The sequence below is a fragment of the Heterodontus francisci genome, chromosome 13, assembly GCF_036365525.1.
Source record: "Heterodontus francisci isolate sHetFra1 chromosome 13, sHetFra1.hap1, whole genome shotgun sequence".
Classification (NCBI taxonomy): Eukaryota; Metazoa; Chordata; class Chondrichthyes; order Heterodontiformes; family Heterodontidae; genus Heterodontus; species Heterodontus francisci.
Window position 1 is genome coordinate 9,678,018 of NC_090383.1, and position 18,841 is coordinate 9,696,858.

The 18,841-nt window shown below is 43.1% G+C and overlaps 1 protein-coding gene across 9 annotated transcripts in view; it reads right to left on the reverse strand.

Moving 5' to 3' along the window:
* The window catches only part of plcb4a (phospholipase C, beta 4a), a 466,151-nt gene that overhangs the window by 112,443 nt on the left and 334,867 nt on the right, over positions 1-18,841 (reverse strand). For all 9 annotated transcript variants that reach the window (XM_068044348.1, XM_068044344.1, XM_068044346.1 and 6 more), the window contains 5 exons: positions 16,905-16,989; positions 11,742-11,866; positions 8,090-8,141; positions 2,644-2,746; positions 830-994 (listed from right to left, as the gene is read on the reverse strand). In XM_068044348.1, coding sequence (XP_067900449.1) covers positions 830-994; positions 2,644-2,746; positions 8,090-8,141; positions 11,742-11,866; positions 16,905-16,989 — 530 coding nt within the window. The remainder of the gene's footprint in view (positions 1-829; positions 995-2,643; positions 2,747-8,089; positions 8,142-11,741; positions 11,867-16,904; positions 16,990-18,841) is intronic.

Below are 18,841 nucleotides of genomic sequence, written 5' to 3' on the forward strand. Positions count from 1 at the left end.
AAAAGGGAGGGTTGATACGATTATTCAACGCAAATTTTCCATCACAATTTTTGCAGACTGTTTGCTTTTTAGTCTGTTTCAGCACAAAAAAAGGATTTAAAAAATATTATTGCAGAGTTAGCAAAAATGAAAACAAGGCAGAATAACTAATATCCAGGTGACCTTTGTGAATCACTAGTTAGAACTCAGCTAGAATATTGTATCCAATTCTGGGCACCACACTTTCAAAAGGACATCAAGGCCTTGGAGAGGGGACAGAGGAGATTTACTCCACTGCTACCAAGGATGAAGGGTTTCAGTTATCTGGAGAGACTAGGGAAGCTGGGATTTTTCTCCTTAGGAGAAAGGTGGTTATGGGAAGACTTAAAAGAAGTATTCAAAAGGTTAACAGGTTTTGATAGAGTAGATAGGGAGAAACCGGTTCTACTGGGAGGAAGTAAGTAACCAGATGATACACATTTAAAATAATTGGCAAAATGTCAGAGAGGCGAGGAAGATAATTTTTTTTCCCCCTCAGCAAATTACCATGATCAGGAATGCACTGCCTGGAAGGGTGACGAAAACAGATTCAACAGTAACTTTCAAAAGGGAACTGGATACATACATAAAAAGGAGAAGCATGCAGGGCTATGGGGAAACAGCAGAGGAGTAAGCCTAACTGGTAGCTCTCTGAGAGAGCTAGCATGGGCACGATAGGCCGAATGGCTTCCTTCTGTGCGATACGATTCTATGACTGACCATCAGGCAGGCAAACATTCCAATCCTGTTTCTATACATTACACTCAGCACTAATTTTGAAAATAATTTAAGGATTGAATTTATAATTTACCTTTCGAAACACAAATGGCTCCTCATTATACACTGGGTTCAAACCATTGTTCATCACCATTCGTGTCCGGAACTCCTTTCGAATTGTGTCAGTGGGTAAACCATACATATCTACTTCAACATAAGTACCGATTTTCTTATCTGATAGAAACTGGCCTGATATTACCTAGAAAAGAGAAAGACATCTATTGTAATTAACATCCCAGTAACACAAATGCAAAAACTTCATCAGGCAATTGCATTTTTATTCTTTCACAGTATATAGGAATTGGGAGTGTTTATTGCCCATCTCTAATTGCTATTGAGAAGCTGGTGCTGAGCTGCCTTCTAGAACGACTGCAGTCCATGTGGATTATAGGTTTTCGTAGTGGTTATTTGTCATAACTGAGTGGCTTGCTGGACCATTTCAGAGAGCAGTTAAGAGTTGACCACATTACTGTAGATCTTGAGTCACGCGTAGGCCAGACTGGGTGAGGATGGCAGATTTCCTCCCCTAAAAGGACATTGGTGAACCAGATGGGCTTTTACAACAATCCAGTCGTTTCATTACTGATACGAGCTTATTATCCCAGATTTATTTAATTAACTAAATCCAGACCTCTGGATTTCTAGTCCAGTAACATAACCACTACGCTACCGTACCCTTAATTTACTTTCATTCAATTCATAAAATGTCTTATGAAGGTAAAGCTCACCCAATATTTGATAAATCCTTATTTTGAGCAATGTTTTGCTTTTGTTCAATAGTTAGCAAGTTTTGGTTCTAACTATAGCTTTTAGTATTGCTGATTCTAGGGTCAAGGAGTATTAGCATATTGTGGATAATTGCCTGTGCTATTTCGGTAGGGCACATGGAGGGAGGGGTGGGGAATTTGACTGCAGTACTACAGGGCAGAATTTTACCTTGTGGCGGTGGCCCTGCCCACCAGCTGAAAAGTCAGGGACGAGCCTGCCTCTGCCAGGAGGCCACGCTGCCAATTTTTGCATGGCCCAGGCTCTAAATTGACCTTGGTCAGAACACCCCTCTGAGGCAGGAGGTTCCCACATCCCACAGCTGCTGGCCAATTGGGAGCGATGGCCACTCCTGGGGCTGCAGCTAGCAAGAAGAGGATGATGGACGATGCCCTTCAGAAAGGTATGCGGGGATCGGGCCTCATCGGGGACAATGGGCTGGGTCCCGGTGAGGGGGATGGGAGTCGGAGAGGAGGGCAGAGGGGGTAGTTTTAGCAGAGGCGGCCCATGCTGCTGGCAGGGGGAGGGGGGAGGAACCCTCTGTGGGACATTGCTGTCTGGTCAGTGATGAGGTGTTGCTTCTTTATACTGCATGCTTCCCGTGATTCCATTTGGATAATGGGTTGATTCCAGCTGCTCGAATATTAGCTGCTGTTTCCCAGAACGGCCGGTGCAATTTTAAGTGACTTCTTGGTGGGTTTTACAAGTCTCAGTGGTCAAGGGTCAGTGTTGCTCATAATTTTTTCCATCTCATAGAGCACGATGGTGTTGTTGAGAATTGCAGGCAGGGCAATGTGCGACATTTCCTTTTATTTTCCTCAAAAATAATTTTGAAAAACAACTAAACTCGACTTTGTTAGAAGCCAATAGAGAAACAGCACTGCTAAAAAAAAAAATCAACTGGTCTTCCATCTAATTTGCGGTTTTGTGGGACATCGACGTGCATAATTGGCTGTCCCGTTTTCCTACACGATGACTGTGACAAGACTTCAGAAATTGATTCAATGATTGCGAACTGCTTTCGATATAATGAGGATATCATCAGATGATCAATAAATGTAAATTCATTCTTTCTCACTTTACCTGCACAGAACAGGTTGCTGCAATAACACCATCTACCGGGGTCTCGGAGAATGGGTCAAAGGTCCGATCAGGGCGACGCATGAAGTCAGGCTTAAGTAGAAAACTAATGGGGGGTAAAAGGAATTCCAATCTTACAACACAGCTCTACAAACTCCAAACACAAAGAATAATCATCTTCCTAAAAACCTAAAGTTTTTGACAAATCTCTGGGTAAATATTGTTAAAAGCAATCTGCAGGAGTAGTTATAGCATGTCTCCAGAAGGCGAACACAATGATAGCGAGCATGACAGAAGTGTATTTTTGTCAGTAAACTTCAGATTTGTACAGCTCACCAATCTTATTAGAGCCTGCCTAGGATGTCAAATCTGGAGCAACAAGCATGTGGAAGTTTTTTTTAATAGGCAGAACCCAGAACTACCAGGTTTCCGCCCTAGCTATGATGCGTCACAAATCTAGATGAGGGACAAGTCCTCCGCTTGAATCCCCATGACCGCAGCCAACCTTTGGTGTATGTTTGGGAGTGTTCCTGGCTGTCCAGGAAATCCAAACACAAATTTGAAGAGTTAGCTATAGTTTCTCAGGTTAAGTGGTGTCAGTCGTGCCCTCAAGCAGTCTGAGCATCTTATTGTTATAGGAGTTAATTCACAATGATTTATATATACTTATACAATAACATAACCTGGGAATGTAACAATAGCATCCCTTGTAATCCAGAGCAGATACCTTTTTTTTTTAAAAAGGAGAATTTATTCAATTTCTGCAAAGGAGAACTGAGTGAACATTGCTGAGATAAGACTTGGTAGGACTCATTGAGCTGCCTTACTTTTCATCAATGGACTTACAGAATAAGTGACTTATTTACGTCAATATAACTTTTCTTTGCATAATAGTATAAAACAAATGGACAAACTATGCACGCTCTTAAATTATCAAATTACTTGATCTGAAGAGAATTTCTAATTCCTCTCTCCTATATTCAATCCTGCTCGCAGCCCTCTGCTGTTACACTGCTCCAAGGCTTCCACAGCTCACTTGTATTCCTGTTTTAAAACCTGGCTCCAGTGTCAGCTTTAAATTAAACTGACTAGTCCCAAGAGTCAAATTCACCAACCTAACTTGGCAAAGACTCTTGTTGAGTTCAAATGAGCAAGAGTTGTCAAGCAGTGTGAATAATGACAAACATCAAACTAACATGGTCTCCAGCAAGTTAGTTCATCTGGCACATCTGAACTTTAATTTAGACATTGCTAGCCTTGCTGTCCTTTCAGTTTAACCCCTTCATAGCTAGCTAGTTTTGACTCAACAGTAACATTTTTACCAAAGATAATACCTCGGTCCATCTGTAATCGCAGAGTCTGAAAGCCTGAAATCATAGAAAATTTCCAACAGAGGGCTGGATTTTACCAAGCCCTCAACGTCAGGCGCCGTGGGGGGGCCTGAATATGGGTTCGCATGAGACCTGCCAGCGACCTTGACTCCGGGAGGGCCCAGCCTGATCCTCCCGGCGGCAGCGAGGCTCATTGGCAGTCCAATTTAATTGAATGAATACATTTAAATTCACTTACCTCGGATCTTATGGACCCACCACGATCTTCGGCGCGGCGGCTGCCACTCCCGCACCTTCAATTCCTCATTTGGGGAAAGCCGGTGTGGGGGAGGAGGTGGTATGATTTTCAGTGCGGGAGGTGGGGGGGATGGGATCAAATACACGTAATCGGGGTAGGGGATGGTGGGAAGGGTTGAACTTCAAACTTGGTGCAGTTTGGGCCAGGAGGTGGGGGGGGGAGGTCAGATGTAAAAGGTTAAGTGTTTTTTTTTTAGGGGGTGGGGGGCTGGGAAGGGCAAATAGTTAATGTAATTGTTATGGGGGGGCAGTGGGAAAGGGACGTTAGCAGTTTATTTAATTTTGGGGAGTATGTATTTAAAAATTTTAATTGGGTGGTAGGGCTGGCCACCCTTTAAAAATGGCTCCAGTACCTACGCACAGGCAGCTGACACCATTGCTGGGAACTGAGAGCTGGTTGGCTGTGCTCCCCATCCACCTCCAATAAAACCGGAAATTTTCACATCCCATCTGAGCCAAACGTACCCTTATTCAGAGGTTAAAATTCCCCTCAACGTTTCCCGGTCAACGTGAGTTTTGCACATGTGCAGTGCTGTGAACTGCATGCATTACAAGGCTGATCAAAAAAAAATTGGTGCTATTGGGAAAAATATGAATGCATTTATTTAAACACATGTTAAAAGCACATGGTTCCATAGTGAATTCAAAAAATGGCAGCAGAAATTTTATACTCCCTGAGCAGCTTCCTCTTTAAGTATTCACTCCCAGATCAACAGAATAGCTACGTCAGAAAAAACAAATAGTATATCACCTTCAGGTTTCATTATAAAACCTGTCTAAGACTCACAATACCTTCGGACCAATTTTCCTCTTTAAAAGACACAGGGAATGCTCTGATGCATTTATTTTCTCCTTGGATTAAAACAGTGTGCCTTTAAAAACTATGAGGCACAGTGTGCCAGCTGCACCTGCTCCTAGGCCACAGCAGGAGGTCACATGGTGCACTGTAACAATTTATCTGTGTAAAAACCAGTGACACCAGCGAAGCATTCTACTGAAGAAAAGAGCAGTCTATTTCTCAGCAGAAATTCTACAAGGAGTTACAAGCCAAGATAATTGCCTAAGGAGGAAAAAAAACCCTTTGGAGAGACCATTTGTATTGCTGAAGTAAAGTCTCGACTGAGAGACTGTCAGTTTTAAAATTCAAGTAGACCTACTGCTATGCTCATCGTTGAAAGAACTGTTTGATGCCTGCTGCAGACGAAGTGTTCGAATGCCTATCTACTAAGAGACTGTTTCATCAAATCTGTGTGGAGACTTTGAGTGGCATTTGATTTTTTTTTAAAACTCTAGATTACCTCACCCATCCAGAACATAACCCACAAAAACCAACAACCCAATAATTTACTTATTCTTGAGAAACAGCTAATTTTTAAAACATCATTTAAAAAAAAAAGCAATGGTGAACAGTTGATTTTTGAGTGTGTGTGTGAGAGAATGGGGAAGTTAGGTTAAAATAAGAAGTTATAAGGTCCTTAGACATAGGTTTATCTTAATAGTGTTTAAGTTTTAGTTTTAATACATAGTTAATTTCTTATTGTCTAAAGATACCTGGTTTGGTCTGTTTTATTCTGGGGGGCTACTAGAGTTTAATTTGGCTGTTTTCCGGTTGGGTGTTAAAACTTTAATATGCTGCGACCTGTGGAGTGATAGGACTGAATTGACAGTGCATTGCTCCCGTCTCGGTCGTAACATCTGTTAAAGAGGAAAAGGGGGTGAACACCGGTTACACAGGTCTCTGTCTTTCCAGGGCTCTCTCGATGGGAGGACTTAAGTCTGCAATTGTAACGGGCGAATGCTCAGCATTGCTTGGGAGTGGAGGTGAGAGGAGGCATTCCCGCCAGTCCATCTCTATTTTGTCATAACGGCCTAGATTTTGCAGCGAAGAGATGGTGCCCACCCCGACCCGCAAAGAAAGATGCCCACAAAGATCGAGTGATTTCCGTGGTGTGGATTTCACCTTTCCTAACATAAGCTTGGTTCTGGCACCAAATAAGGCATCCAGCAGCCAATCACACTGAAGAATTCTCACTGACAGCAAACCAGGCACTGATTATCATTTCACTTTTTATAAATTTTACAGAGGGCGAAATAAAGATTGAGACATACAGATGGGAATAAGGTAGAAACTGAAATATCGTAAACAAAAAATAATTTTTAATTAAAAACGTGTACAATTGTTATCATAACGCAGAAATTTGACATTCCACAAATATAAAATTAGTTTTTTGGGCCAAAGAGGTTGTTTAGCAGTGAGCCATTAAAAACCCATTTATATCTCATTCAACAAGGCTTAACTTTTTTGGTTTTTTTTTTAAACAGTGATATTGCAGATTCAAAGGGGAAGTTCACATCAGTTTAAGCGGCACAGTGGCGCAGTGGTTAGCACCGCAGCCTCACAGCTCCAGGGACCCAGTTCGATTCTGGGTACTGCCTGTGCGGAGTTTGCAAGTTCTCCCTGTGACTGCGTGGGTTTCCGCCGGGTGCTCCAGTTTCCTCCCACAGCCAAAGACTTGCAGGTTGATAGGTAAATTGACCATTCAAAATTGCCCCTAGTGCAGGTAGGTGGTAGGAGAATGGTGGGGATGTGGACGGGAATATGGGATTAATGTAGGATTAGTATAAATGGGTGGTTGTTGGTGGGCACAGACTCGGTGAGCCAAAAGGGGCCTATTTCAGTGCTGTGTCTCTAAATAAATAAATAAATAAGCGATTTCTAAAGATTGCCATCTGTTGGGACTTGAACAGTGCACTCTGTGAAGGAGCAGGGAACAACAGACAGTAACTTCTGGATTTCCACCTTTAACTGCATATGCGCTGACCCCAGAAGTTGCTGTCAGTTTCGATGATGGCGACGCTGATGGTTTCATTGTTATTACAACCGCAATATCTGGGGCAAATTGGATGAAGGAGGGTTCAGATGTAAGGGCGCCCCTAGAAGCACGCCATAGGATTTGCTCTGGGGTCTTCTCAAATCGCAAAATAACTGGGTGCAGTGTGGCTGTCTAGAGCCTGGGCATGGGGGAAGCAGGGGACAGGTAATTATAACACTGCCTCTTTTATCTCATGGCTTAAAGTTTTCATCTCACCATTCATTTCTAAGCTCAGTAACATGCTGAATTCAGTAAATCAGGCCTGCTTAGTCAAGCACTTCAAAGCTTACCTATGCAGAATATGAACATATGAATTAGGAGCAGGAATAGGTCACTCAGCCCCTCGAACCTGCTCCACCATTCAAGAAGATCATAGCTGATCTTACTGTTACCTCGACTCCACATTCCTGCCTACCCCTGATAACCTTGCTAATCAAAAATCTAACTACCTTTGCCTTAAAAATATTTAAAGACTCTACTTCCACCACCTTTTGAGGAAGAGAGTTCCAAAGACTCACGACCCACTGAGAAAAAATTTCTCCTCATCTCTGTCCTAAATGGGCGAACCCTTATTTTTAAACAGTGACCCCAAGTTCTACATTCTCACACAAGGGGAAACATCCTTTCCCCATCCACCCTGTCAAGACCCCTCAGGATCTTATATGTTTCAATCAAATACAATGAATTGAAACTGTAATTGCAGTACATATTGCAAATACATACACTGAAATCACATCTCACCTAAATGGTCAATACTAATGTATGAAGTCAGAGGTCTAAAGAGACCTCACCTACCTTAAGAAAGTTTGAGCACCTTCCCTATACTCAAGAAACTATTTAAGTACTAGCATAAACTTTGTGAAAACTATCTTCAATGCTGATGTTTAGATCTATTTTAGTTGAACTGAAATATTGCATTATAGTTAACAGCAGAAATACATTACTTACCCACATGATCCATTGTACTCAAACTTTCCCTGATTTAATTGCATGGCCAAATCTGTTGCATAATATAAAACATTGCAGAATTAGATCTGATAGATTAGGGGAGACGTAAAAATTTAGATGTTCAAGGAAAATTAGCAGCAATTTTGAAGAAAATATGTTACATTGATTTTGTATTTCTTAATTCAATATCTCAACATTAACATCTACAAAATCCAAGCAGGTTTTCAACTTAATATAATTTAGTGCAGGTACTAATCAGTTCATTTTGAAAGAGTCAATGTTTCCACTCAAATAGTGCAGAAATATATTCGGACATGTGATTGTGTAATGGATTAATGCACTGCTCTTTCACACCTGGGGCTTATGCTCAAAGCCAACTTAAACTAAAAGTGAAGACTTTCTCATTGATGCTGTGAGGACTCTACATGAGAGGAGTAACTATATGAATGATGAGTTGACTCCAGGAAATTGTGTGTGATTAGCGAGAGACAGCATGGCTTTGTGAAGGGGAGGTTGTGTCTTACTAATTTGATTGGTTTTTTTGAGGAAGTGATGAAGATGATTGATGAGGGAAGGGCGGTGGATGTTGTCCATATGGACTTTAGGAAAGCCTTTGACAAGGTCCCGCATGGCAGACTGGTGCAAAAGGTGAAGTCACACGGGATCAGAGGTGAGCTGGCAAGATGGATACAGAACTGGCTCAGTCACAGAAGACAGAGGGTAACAGTGGATGGGTGTTTTTCTGAATGGAGGGATGTGACTAGTGGTGTTCCACAGGGATCAGTGCTGGGACCTTTGCTGTTTGTAGTATCTATAAATGATTTGGAGGAAAATGTAGCTAGTTTGCGGACGACACAAAGGTTGGTGGAGTTGCGGATAATGATGAGGATTGTCAGCGGATACAGCAGGATATAGGTCGGTTGGAGACTTGGAAGGAGAAATGGCAGATGGAGTTTTATCCGGACAAATGTGAGGTAATGCATTTTGGAAGGTCTAATGCAGGTGGGAGGTATACAGTAAATGGCAGGACCCTTAGGAGTATTGACAGGCAGAGAGATCTGGGCGTACAGGTCCACAGGTCACTGAAAGTGGCAACGCAGGTGGATATGGTAGTCAAGAAGGCATACGGCATGCTTGCCTTCATCGGTCGGGGCATAGAGTATAAAAATTGGCAAGTCATGTTGCAGCTGTACAGAACCTTAGTTAGGCCACACTTAGAATATTGCGTGCAATACTGGTCGCCACACTACCAGAAGGACGTGGAGGCTTTGGAGAGGGTACAGAGGAGGTTTACCAGGATGTTGCCTGGTCTGGAGGGCATTAGCTATGAGGAGAGGTTGGAAAAACTCGGATTGTTTTCACTGGAACGACGGAGGTGGAGGGGCGACATGATACAGGTTTACAAAGTTATGAGCGGCATGACCAGAGTGGATAGTCAGAAGCTTTTTCCCAGGGTGGAAGAGTCAGTTACTAGGGGACATAGGTTTAAAGTGCGAGGAGCAAAGTTTAGAGGGGATGTGCGAGGCAAGTTCTTTACACAGAGGGTGGTGAGTGCCTGGAACTTGCTGCCAGGGGAGGTGGTGGAAGCAGATACGATAGCGATGTTTAAGAGACATCTTGACAAATATATGAATAGGAAGGGAATAGAGGGATATGGGCCCCGTAAGTGCAGAAGGTGTTAGTTTCGGCAGGCATCAAGATCGGCGCAGGCTTGGAGGGCTGAATGGCCTGTTCCTGTGCTGTACTGTTCTTTGTTCTTATTAGCAAACTTTGGGAGAATGGATAATAGTGAACTGATAGTCTGCTTTACTACCCACACAATCTATGCTTCCATTGGAGTGCATGGAAAAGAAAGTCAGGCTTGGGGCAAAACAGACTGCTGATTTGCTATCGCCCATATAACAGTACAGCCCAATACCAATTTCATCTCCTACACTTTCAGTCAGCCATGCACTCATTTCCAATCATTCTGGACTGTACTTCACCAAAACTAGAAAAGGCAAGGCAACATGTCAGCAACATAGGGCACAGACAAACTTTTCCCCCGATGTGTAGTCACGACTTCACTTGGGAAACAGTCCATTTATTGAACAAAGGAAGTATGTCACCAGATCTCATAGGCACACAGCCTGTGATTTTCTGTCCATTAACTCTTTATGGGTGGAAAATCACGGGTCTGAATGCTCATTGTTCTCAGTGCGCTCACTGCAAGCCTGGGATCAGCCCACGTGTCTTGTTAGTTGCAATGTTGGAAATTTGTATTTATCCATAACATAACAGCAAACGGTTAAAAAAAAAACAGATGGCAGATCTGTTACCAAAGTGAAATTTACCATTGCCTAAATTAGGTTCTGTTCACCTTTAAAAAGTTAAACATGTTGAGATTTGCATTAATTTTAAGGAGCCCTTGGCGTCAGGAACCGTGACAGGGGCAGCAGCCTGAAGATGGCCCCGGATGACACCCGCCACGGATCTTGACACCGGCAGGGCAGGGCCCAGCCCGATCCGTCCGGCGGTAACGAGGCACCGTGGCAGCACCACACCCCCCCACCAGCTTGACCACAATCGGCATATGCAAATGAATAAAATTATTACATTTACACGTACTCACCCTTAATCTTGATTGCCCGCTGCTAGCTTTGGCCCGGGGGAGGCCAACATTCTCACGCCTTCGGATCCCCCTCCGGGGAAACGAGGCACCACACTGGTGGGGAGGGTGGAGGAGGGTAAGTTTATCAGTGTTGGGGGGGGTGGGGGGGAAAGAGGGTCAAATAAACGTCATTGGCGTAGGGGATGGTGGGAAGGGTTGTACTTTAAACTTTGTGCAGTTTGGGGGCGGGAGATAAAGGTAAGTGTTTTGGTGGGAGGGTGAAGGGGTAAAAGAAATGTATTTATGTAATTTTATTGAATATTTCTTTAAAAATTAAAGTCAGTCGGGCTGACTGCCCTTTAAAAAGGTCGTCAGCACCTGTGCACAGGCAGCTGGTGCCATTGCTGGTGAAGGACAGCCCCGCCCTTCCACGTGATCAGGTGGGGGGGGCGGCCCGCCCCGGCTATTTAAATGAGCCACCGCACTCGAAATCACGGCGGCTTGTTGGCCTGCGGCCCGCATAGGCAACGAGCTTATAAAATCCAGCCTAGAAAATGCTGGGAACACTCAGTAGGTCTCGCAGGTCTGTTTTCATTTCAGATTTCCAGCATCCGCAGTACTTCGCTTTTGAGATTTGCATGCCTTGGTCAAAAGATTCTAAGGCAGGAATCATCAAAAAGTCATGTGTAACACGATAATGGTGCATTAGAATGATAAAACTGATACCATTTTATTCTTGCAACTGTACTCCATTGTCTGCCATGATGGGAGCTATAGATGAAGCTTGCCTATGTACGGCTTTTACTCAAAATATTTTTAGATTTAGGATAAAAACAGTGAGCCATTTGAAATGAATTCTGCAATTTCCAATCTGCACAATGCAGGAACTTCACTGTTCATTTTTCATGGGTTCTTGGTTGCATAGGCAATTCTGTGCTGTGCCATATGCATGCCAATGGAAATGCCATCGGCAAATGATTATGCTCCATCCAGCACATCTGCTTGGGAGCAGATTCTTAGTTGCTGCATCGTGAATCAGGCTGACTGGACAACAATCCCTACCTGGGGTCTGGAAGTTCAGTGAGACCATCTGGCAGCCAGCGTTCCAGAATATCTGAGGCATGTAATTACTGGAATCCACTCGGCCTCCCTTGGGGTAAATACGACTCATTTGTCGCTTATTATAACTGTGAAGCTCATTAAGGAAAATGAACCAAAAACAGCTGCAGCTGCATGTATGTACACATTTACACTTTAATACTGTCATTATTATTTACTCTCCTTATTTTACAAACCACTTCAACAATCACTTTTGATCCCTATTTGGCATAAGTGCGATGTTTCAGTCATTACACAAGTATCACATCAAGAGCATCAAAGTCATGAAAACAAGACTAGAAAACCAGAAAAACTAGGCCATGGAATTTGCAACATAGGGCACAGATGAACCTTTCCCCCTATGTGGAGTCACGACTTTATTCTGGAAACAGCCCATTTATTAAACGAAGGCAGAAATCATCTGTGCTCACAGGGAGTGCATCGCCTGAAGTCAAAGGCACACAGCCTGTGATTTCCTGTCTATTAAATTTTTATGGGTGGAAAATCACGGGACTGTGTGCCCATTTTTCTCAATGCGCTCACTGCAAGCTTGGAATCAGCCCACATGTCTTGTCAGTTGCAATGTTGGAAATTTGGATTTATCCATAACATAACAGCAAACCATTCAGTTGGCAGGTCGTTGCCAAAGTGCAATTGACCATAGTTTAAATTAGATCTGTTGTCCTTTAAAAGTGTTGAAGATGTTGAGATTTGCATGCCGTGGCCAAAATATTTTAGTTAATCTGTCATTTGTTTCAAGACTCCTAACAGTTGCTTTGAGAAACTGATGAATTTGGCCGATAAGTCATTATTACGTGCAGCTTGAAACAGATCGGGCTGGATTTTGCTGTTCAAGTAACCATGAGGCTAACAGTGCACACCATTATTTTATGCAAAAATCAGACAGCAACTTCCAGGCAGCGGAGATGCACAATTAAACATGAAAATACAAAGCTGCTGTCCGAGATGCGCAGCTCCTCCATAAGCTGCACAGAAAATGGCATCTTGCCGTCTGGTCCTCATTCAAATGTATCGAACTTGGTGAGGTTCCTGTACTGACGTCCAAGAGAGGGATGAAACCCACCACAAAAAATTAAGCCATCATTTCGGTGTAAATACCCTTTTAACGGTATGGTAAATCTTACCGTCAACGACCTCTCTGGTTCTGAAAATGAACTTGAACAAGTGTGGATCCTCATTACTTCAGATTTTAATTATTGTTGGAGGTTTTAAAAAAAAGTTCTCTTACTTTTTCTTTCTGTCTCTTTTATCTCTCTCTCAATCCCATCTTTCTTTCCCTCCTTTTATGTTGCTTTCTGATACTTGATTTGACACGGAATTCACTATTCTAACGGGTCTCTCTGTGTGCTGCTCATTAACGATTCTTCAATCTGATCGGTTAAAGAGATTCACAGTTGCTTGCTGGGCAAAACCCCATAGAAAGTCTATGGGCAAGTGCAAGTTTAACTATCAACCAGTGCTGTTTGTTTTTTTAATTCTTTCACGGGATGTGGGAGTCAGTGGCTAGGCCAGCATTTCTTGCCCATCCCTAACTGCCCTCGAGGTGGCGGCGTTGAGCTGCCTTCGTGAACTGCTGCAGCCCATCTGGTGCAGGATCTAGCGACAGTGAAGGAACGGCAATATATTTCCAAGTCCGGAGGGCGTGTTCACTGCTTGCAGCAAAATCTGCATTGCTGCATTTCACACATTAGGGCCTGAATTTTCCGAGTGCGCTGCTGCTTACGGCGGCACACTCTAATGGCGGTGTGCATCCCGCGCGGATGCGCCGTCACTAAGCCCCCGCGATATTACACGTGGGGGGTGATTTAAGTCATGGGGGGGGGGGGGGGGCGGAGCAACCACCCCCGACGACATAGAGGGGGCAGCCGCCGGGTGTTCAACGTCACCGCAAAGGTGCGGTGCCATTTTTAAAGGGCTTTCAGCCCTTACAGTTAATTTTAATCTTTAAAGGGACATCAATATTAATTTTTATTGAATATAAAATTAACTAATGCAGGCCCTTCCCCAGCATCCCCGCAATGGTCATTTCATTGCCCGAAACAACCAACAATTGATTTTTCAAATACACGAGCTTCCCCCAAACCTTCAATCTTTTGCCCTTTCACCCCTCCCCACCATTCCCACATCCAATCAAAATTGTTTACCCTGCTCCTCCACCCCTTCCGCCCTGAAAATTTTATTCCCCCCCCCACCAGGTTCTCGCCTTGGAACTCCATCTGGAGGGGGGCCGCTCCAAGGTTCTCCCCGCCGCCGGTAATAAGCGGCAGCCCCTTCTTGACGTCGCGGGTCGAGGCGGGTCTCTCGACTCGCGGCATTGCGGGGTCGGTAAAATTCAGCCCTAGGTACCAATTTTTCTTTATCAACCAAAAACTAAAGCTAAAAGGGGAGAAAAAGATACGGCCAAAAATGTAAATAAGCTGCGATTATTTGTATGTATAAAAGGCTGTTGTTGCTACCATGCTTGCATTCCATTTCCTCTTGTTGCACCTCAACTTCTACAGTGCTTGGTAATTACAGTGTTGTTCCCGCCACTCTGCCCTGCTGTCCCAACCTTTTGTCCATTGCTCAGGCTACTGTTCTTTGTACTAACAATTCACCATAAACTTATATAGGTTCTTGCTTGATGTGAATCTGAGATATGAACAATGTCTTCTACATATTAGTGGCAATGAAAAAAGGACCTGAACTTAAATAGTGACTTTCATGACCATCGGAATCCCTGAAGCATTTTACAGCCAATGAAGTACTTTAAAAAAAAGAGTGGTCACTGTTGTAATATAGGAAACGGGCACATAGCAATTCCCACAAACAACAAATGTGATAATGACCAGGTTTTTGCTATTGTGATGTTGATTGATAAATATTGGCCAGGACACTGCGGATAACTCTCCATCACTTCTTCGAAATGGTGCCATGGGATCTTTCATGTCCACCTGTGAGGGCAGACGAAGCCCAAGTTTAACGTCTCTTCTGAAAGACAACAGTGCAGCTTTCCCTCAGTACTGCACTGCAGTGTCGGCCTTGATTTTTGTCCTAGAGTGGGGCTTGAACCCAGAACCCTCTTGACTCAGAGGTGAGTGCACTACCATCTGGGCCACGGCTGACACACAAGTTACAGTTTTTGAAGTTTTCAGCCACATCTTCGGGTAAACATATAATCACAGAGCAACTGCTCTCATCCTCACAAAAGTCCTTCCAAATTGCAGGGTTGTTCATACTCCACAGGTATTGCTCTTTTTGCCTCTATTCTACATCCTTTGATGCAAAGCTAATGAAATTTTGGCCTTTATTGCAAAGGGATTCAAATTCAGATATGAAGATGTGATGCTTCTATTGGATGACCCTTCAGTTATTCCACATCTGGAATAATTCAGTTTTGGGCACTGAATCACTCGAAAGATATGGTGGCCTTAAAAGGCATACAGACATATTCACCAGAACGACACCAGGGCTTAAAGGGTTAAATTATGAGGGCAGGTTGCACAAATTTATTTTCTTGAGTTCAGAAGGTTGATGGGAGATCTTCTCAATTCTTCAGGATCAGAGGCTCATTCCCATATGTAATGTGGGAGTGTTGGCAAAGGGAATTCAATCTAGATGCAGATAGATCAGATCAAGGCTGAGGCTGGCAATTTCTGATGGGTCCTGAGATTGTCAGGGCTGAGATGAGGGATTTCTCCACACATGGAATTTGTTCAGCTCCAGAAATTCTTCCAGCTGGGAACCTGGACACCAGGAGGAACTCAATGCACCGACGCCTGAACTGGCCCCAGTTGGGTATCCATGCCTGGACACCCCTGCAAACACTGGCACCATAAATGATATCAGGCTCCTGTAAAGTGGGCAGATTGGTCACAATAAATCTCTGGAGCCGTGGCACTCGTTAGCCAAGCAACTTGCTAGTATTGTATCTCCTGCCCTTCAACTTCTAGCAGATGTCCATCAAGTGACACATTGCATGGGCACCCAGTGAAGATATTAAAATGAGTTGACATCGCCCTGACTTCAGATGCTCCAGTGGGATCACATATGGAGGTCAGTAGTGCAACTGCACTGGTAGAGCAGGGCTGAGGCAATTTAAACAAAATTTTGTTTTCATTTTTATAAGGTTTATAACTGAATACAAATTGCATAAAAACATTTGCAATGTACTGAGGATATAGGATGAAGAGATGCTTATGTTTCTTTGATTGATTTCTGAACTCCAAAAAGTTCTATGAATATGGCAGTAACTATGGAAACATCTTAGCCTGGCTAAAATTAATGTTTCGCTTGCACATTTAGTTACTCCGTAACTCTCAGATTCAATCCCTCCCAATGCCACAAAAGTTCTCAGCCCAAGAAGACAAGAACACAACTTGTTTCAAGGCTTCTCTCAACACAGAATTTATATTATCTAGCATTTCTATAAGGTCTGTCCCCCATTGAATGGAAAAATCACAGTACGGGGAATAATAACAGCATCACGACAGTTTATCTCTCCATGGTACTGCATATTAGTTTAGTTTTAGAGATACAGCACTGAAACAGGCCCTTCGGCCCACCGAGTCTGTGCCGACCATCAACCACCCATTTATACTAATCCTACACTAATTCCATATTCCTACCACGACCCCACCTGTCCCTATATTTCCCTACCACCTACCTATACTAGGGGCAATTTATAATGGCCAATTAACCTATCAACCTGCAAGTCTTTGGCATGTGGGAGGAAATCGGAGCACCCAGAGGAAACCCACGCAGACACAGGGAGAACTTGCAAACTCCACACAGTCAGTACCCAGAATTGAACCCGGGTCGCTGGAGCTGTGAGGCTGCGGTGCTAACCACTGCGCTGCAGTGGTTTACATTTATGAGTTGCTTCACTGAGCCAATATTTTTATCTGCAGCAAGTTTTATGTTGAAATGTTGATAAATAGTTGATTCTCATTCCCTCGGCACCATTAAATGAGCTATGACAACCACTGTAGTCATTGGAAGGTGGACAGGAGACTGGATGAAACAAAACATGAATTGAATCTTCAGTACTTATCGCTGAGCCACTCGGATAGCTTGGCAGTAATTATTTCTAATGTATTGCTTCATTAAAATCACCATAAAGGATACTTGACAAACTCTATTGCATGAGTTTTCAGATATCCTAGTCCAACCGATTCATTAAACGAAGACATGTTGTAGTGAATATTTCGCTCTGTGGAAATATGAGAATTCATAAAGCTAGGTTAGGAACCAGATATACACAAGGCAATAATTTGAAAACACAGATATGACTCTTCCTACGGCTGTGATCAGGAACAGTGCTATTGCTCATGGTAACGCAATTTCTGCATTTTCCCCCCTCAATACCTGCAGTAGACCACTATCTGAATTCCCTCTGCTGGCTGCAGTAGCACTAGCATAATGTCTGCACTCAATAACTAGCACTTTGACAAAGCATTACAGTCCTGACTCCAATATAATGAAGGTTATTTTGAGAAAAAAGAAATCACCAAAAACAAAGCAAAAATTAGTCACAGGCATTTTGGATGCTCCCGTTGTCCAATGCATTCCAAAGCAAGTGATAAATATTCCCGCAACCATGAGTATTTGAGAGACATTTACATATATCTATGCTGCCACAAAGGGTAAATAAAGTGAAGGATTACGTGGTAGCAAATGTAACAGTCATTTATTTATACTACAAAGTATACATCAACTCGTCTGCCATGCAGCAAAATGCTGCAGAGATTGGATTTTATAACACCGTGAAAAGATTAAAAGGAAAAAATATTCTCCAAGAAAAAGTCGATGATAATGGGCAACAGATGTATTTTCAACACTGCACGTTATCTAACATCTGTATTAATTCAGGGATGTGTGTGTTTGGGGATCACTTAAAAAGCAGGATAATATTTTTCATCGACTGCATTCCTTTACTTCTCTGGGTCCAGATATGTAAAGGAGAAGCACGCACATTAAAAAGAGGAGAGGTAGGAAGAGTTAAAAATGCCGAAATAAATGAAAAAGAATAAAATGAAGGTGTGTGTAGAATGTGACATGGAAGAAGGAAACTGGTGTCTTTGCTGCCATCAAGTGGTGAGCATATTAAAGTTTTATTCAACAGTGATATTCTAGACTACCTTAATTTTTAAATACAAGATAATGGATATCCAGGAGTGATTATAAGCCAGAAACTTTTATCGAGTAGCAATGAAACCAGTTAGGCTACTTTCCTGCCTGGGAGCTAAAATTTCCCCCACCATAAATTTCCATTTTGCTTAGCGTCCTTTTTTTTCTAAACCATCTTCAGTCCAAATTATGAACAGCCAGGAGTATTCAGCAACAGCAGGGTACCAAATTCTCCAGTCTCAAATAACTCCTGAGAAGCTAACTTAGTGACATCGTGTTCTTTAATGTAATGTGCTGCTGCAAACCCATTGCTGAGCCATGGCTGTGGTGGATCAGGTCTCTGTTCCACCCCCCTCGATGTGAAGTTCTGAGAGGCAATAGAAGGCAAAAAAGGAGAGAAACATGTATCCACCCACCCCCCGCACAAAATTTGCCACTTCAAAAATACATTGACTTTTTCTTTAAGCTTCTTTTCTTCGGGCATTGTTTGAACAAGTCTTTTGCCCACTTTAAGCTGCAGCTCTGGTGTGAACGGGGGGTCTTTCTGCTTGTATTTACTGCCTTCGATAGGTGTTCCACTCAAAACTTCAGTGTCGACCCCCATCAGCATTTCTGTGGGCAGTGGGAATGCATGGGGCCAGCTAGGAGCAAACACCACAGTGGCTCAGTGGATAATAATACCCAGCATTTGCCTGCCATTGGGCTGGGAGGTTGCACACCCTCCTCTCTCTTACCCCATGCGATTTCAACCATGTCCCCATCAAGGGAGAAGATCTAGAATTCTTAAACAAAACTATTCTTTGAGAGTCCAGGTACACTCCTACCCAACTGGAGGCCGACTTACCTCATCTCACTGTGTACTTGCCACTAGTAACGCTGGGTCACTACACCCAACTAAAGTGCTCCCTCTTGCCACCAGAACTCAGTAAAGTTAC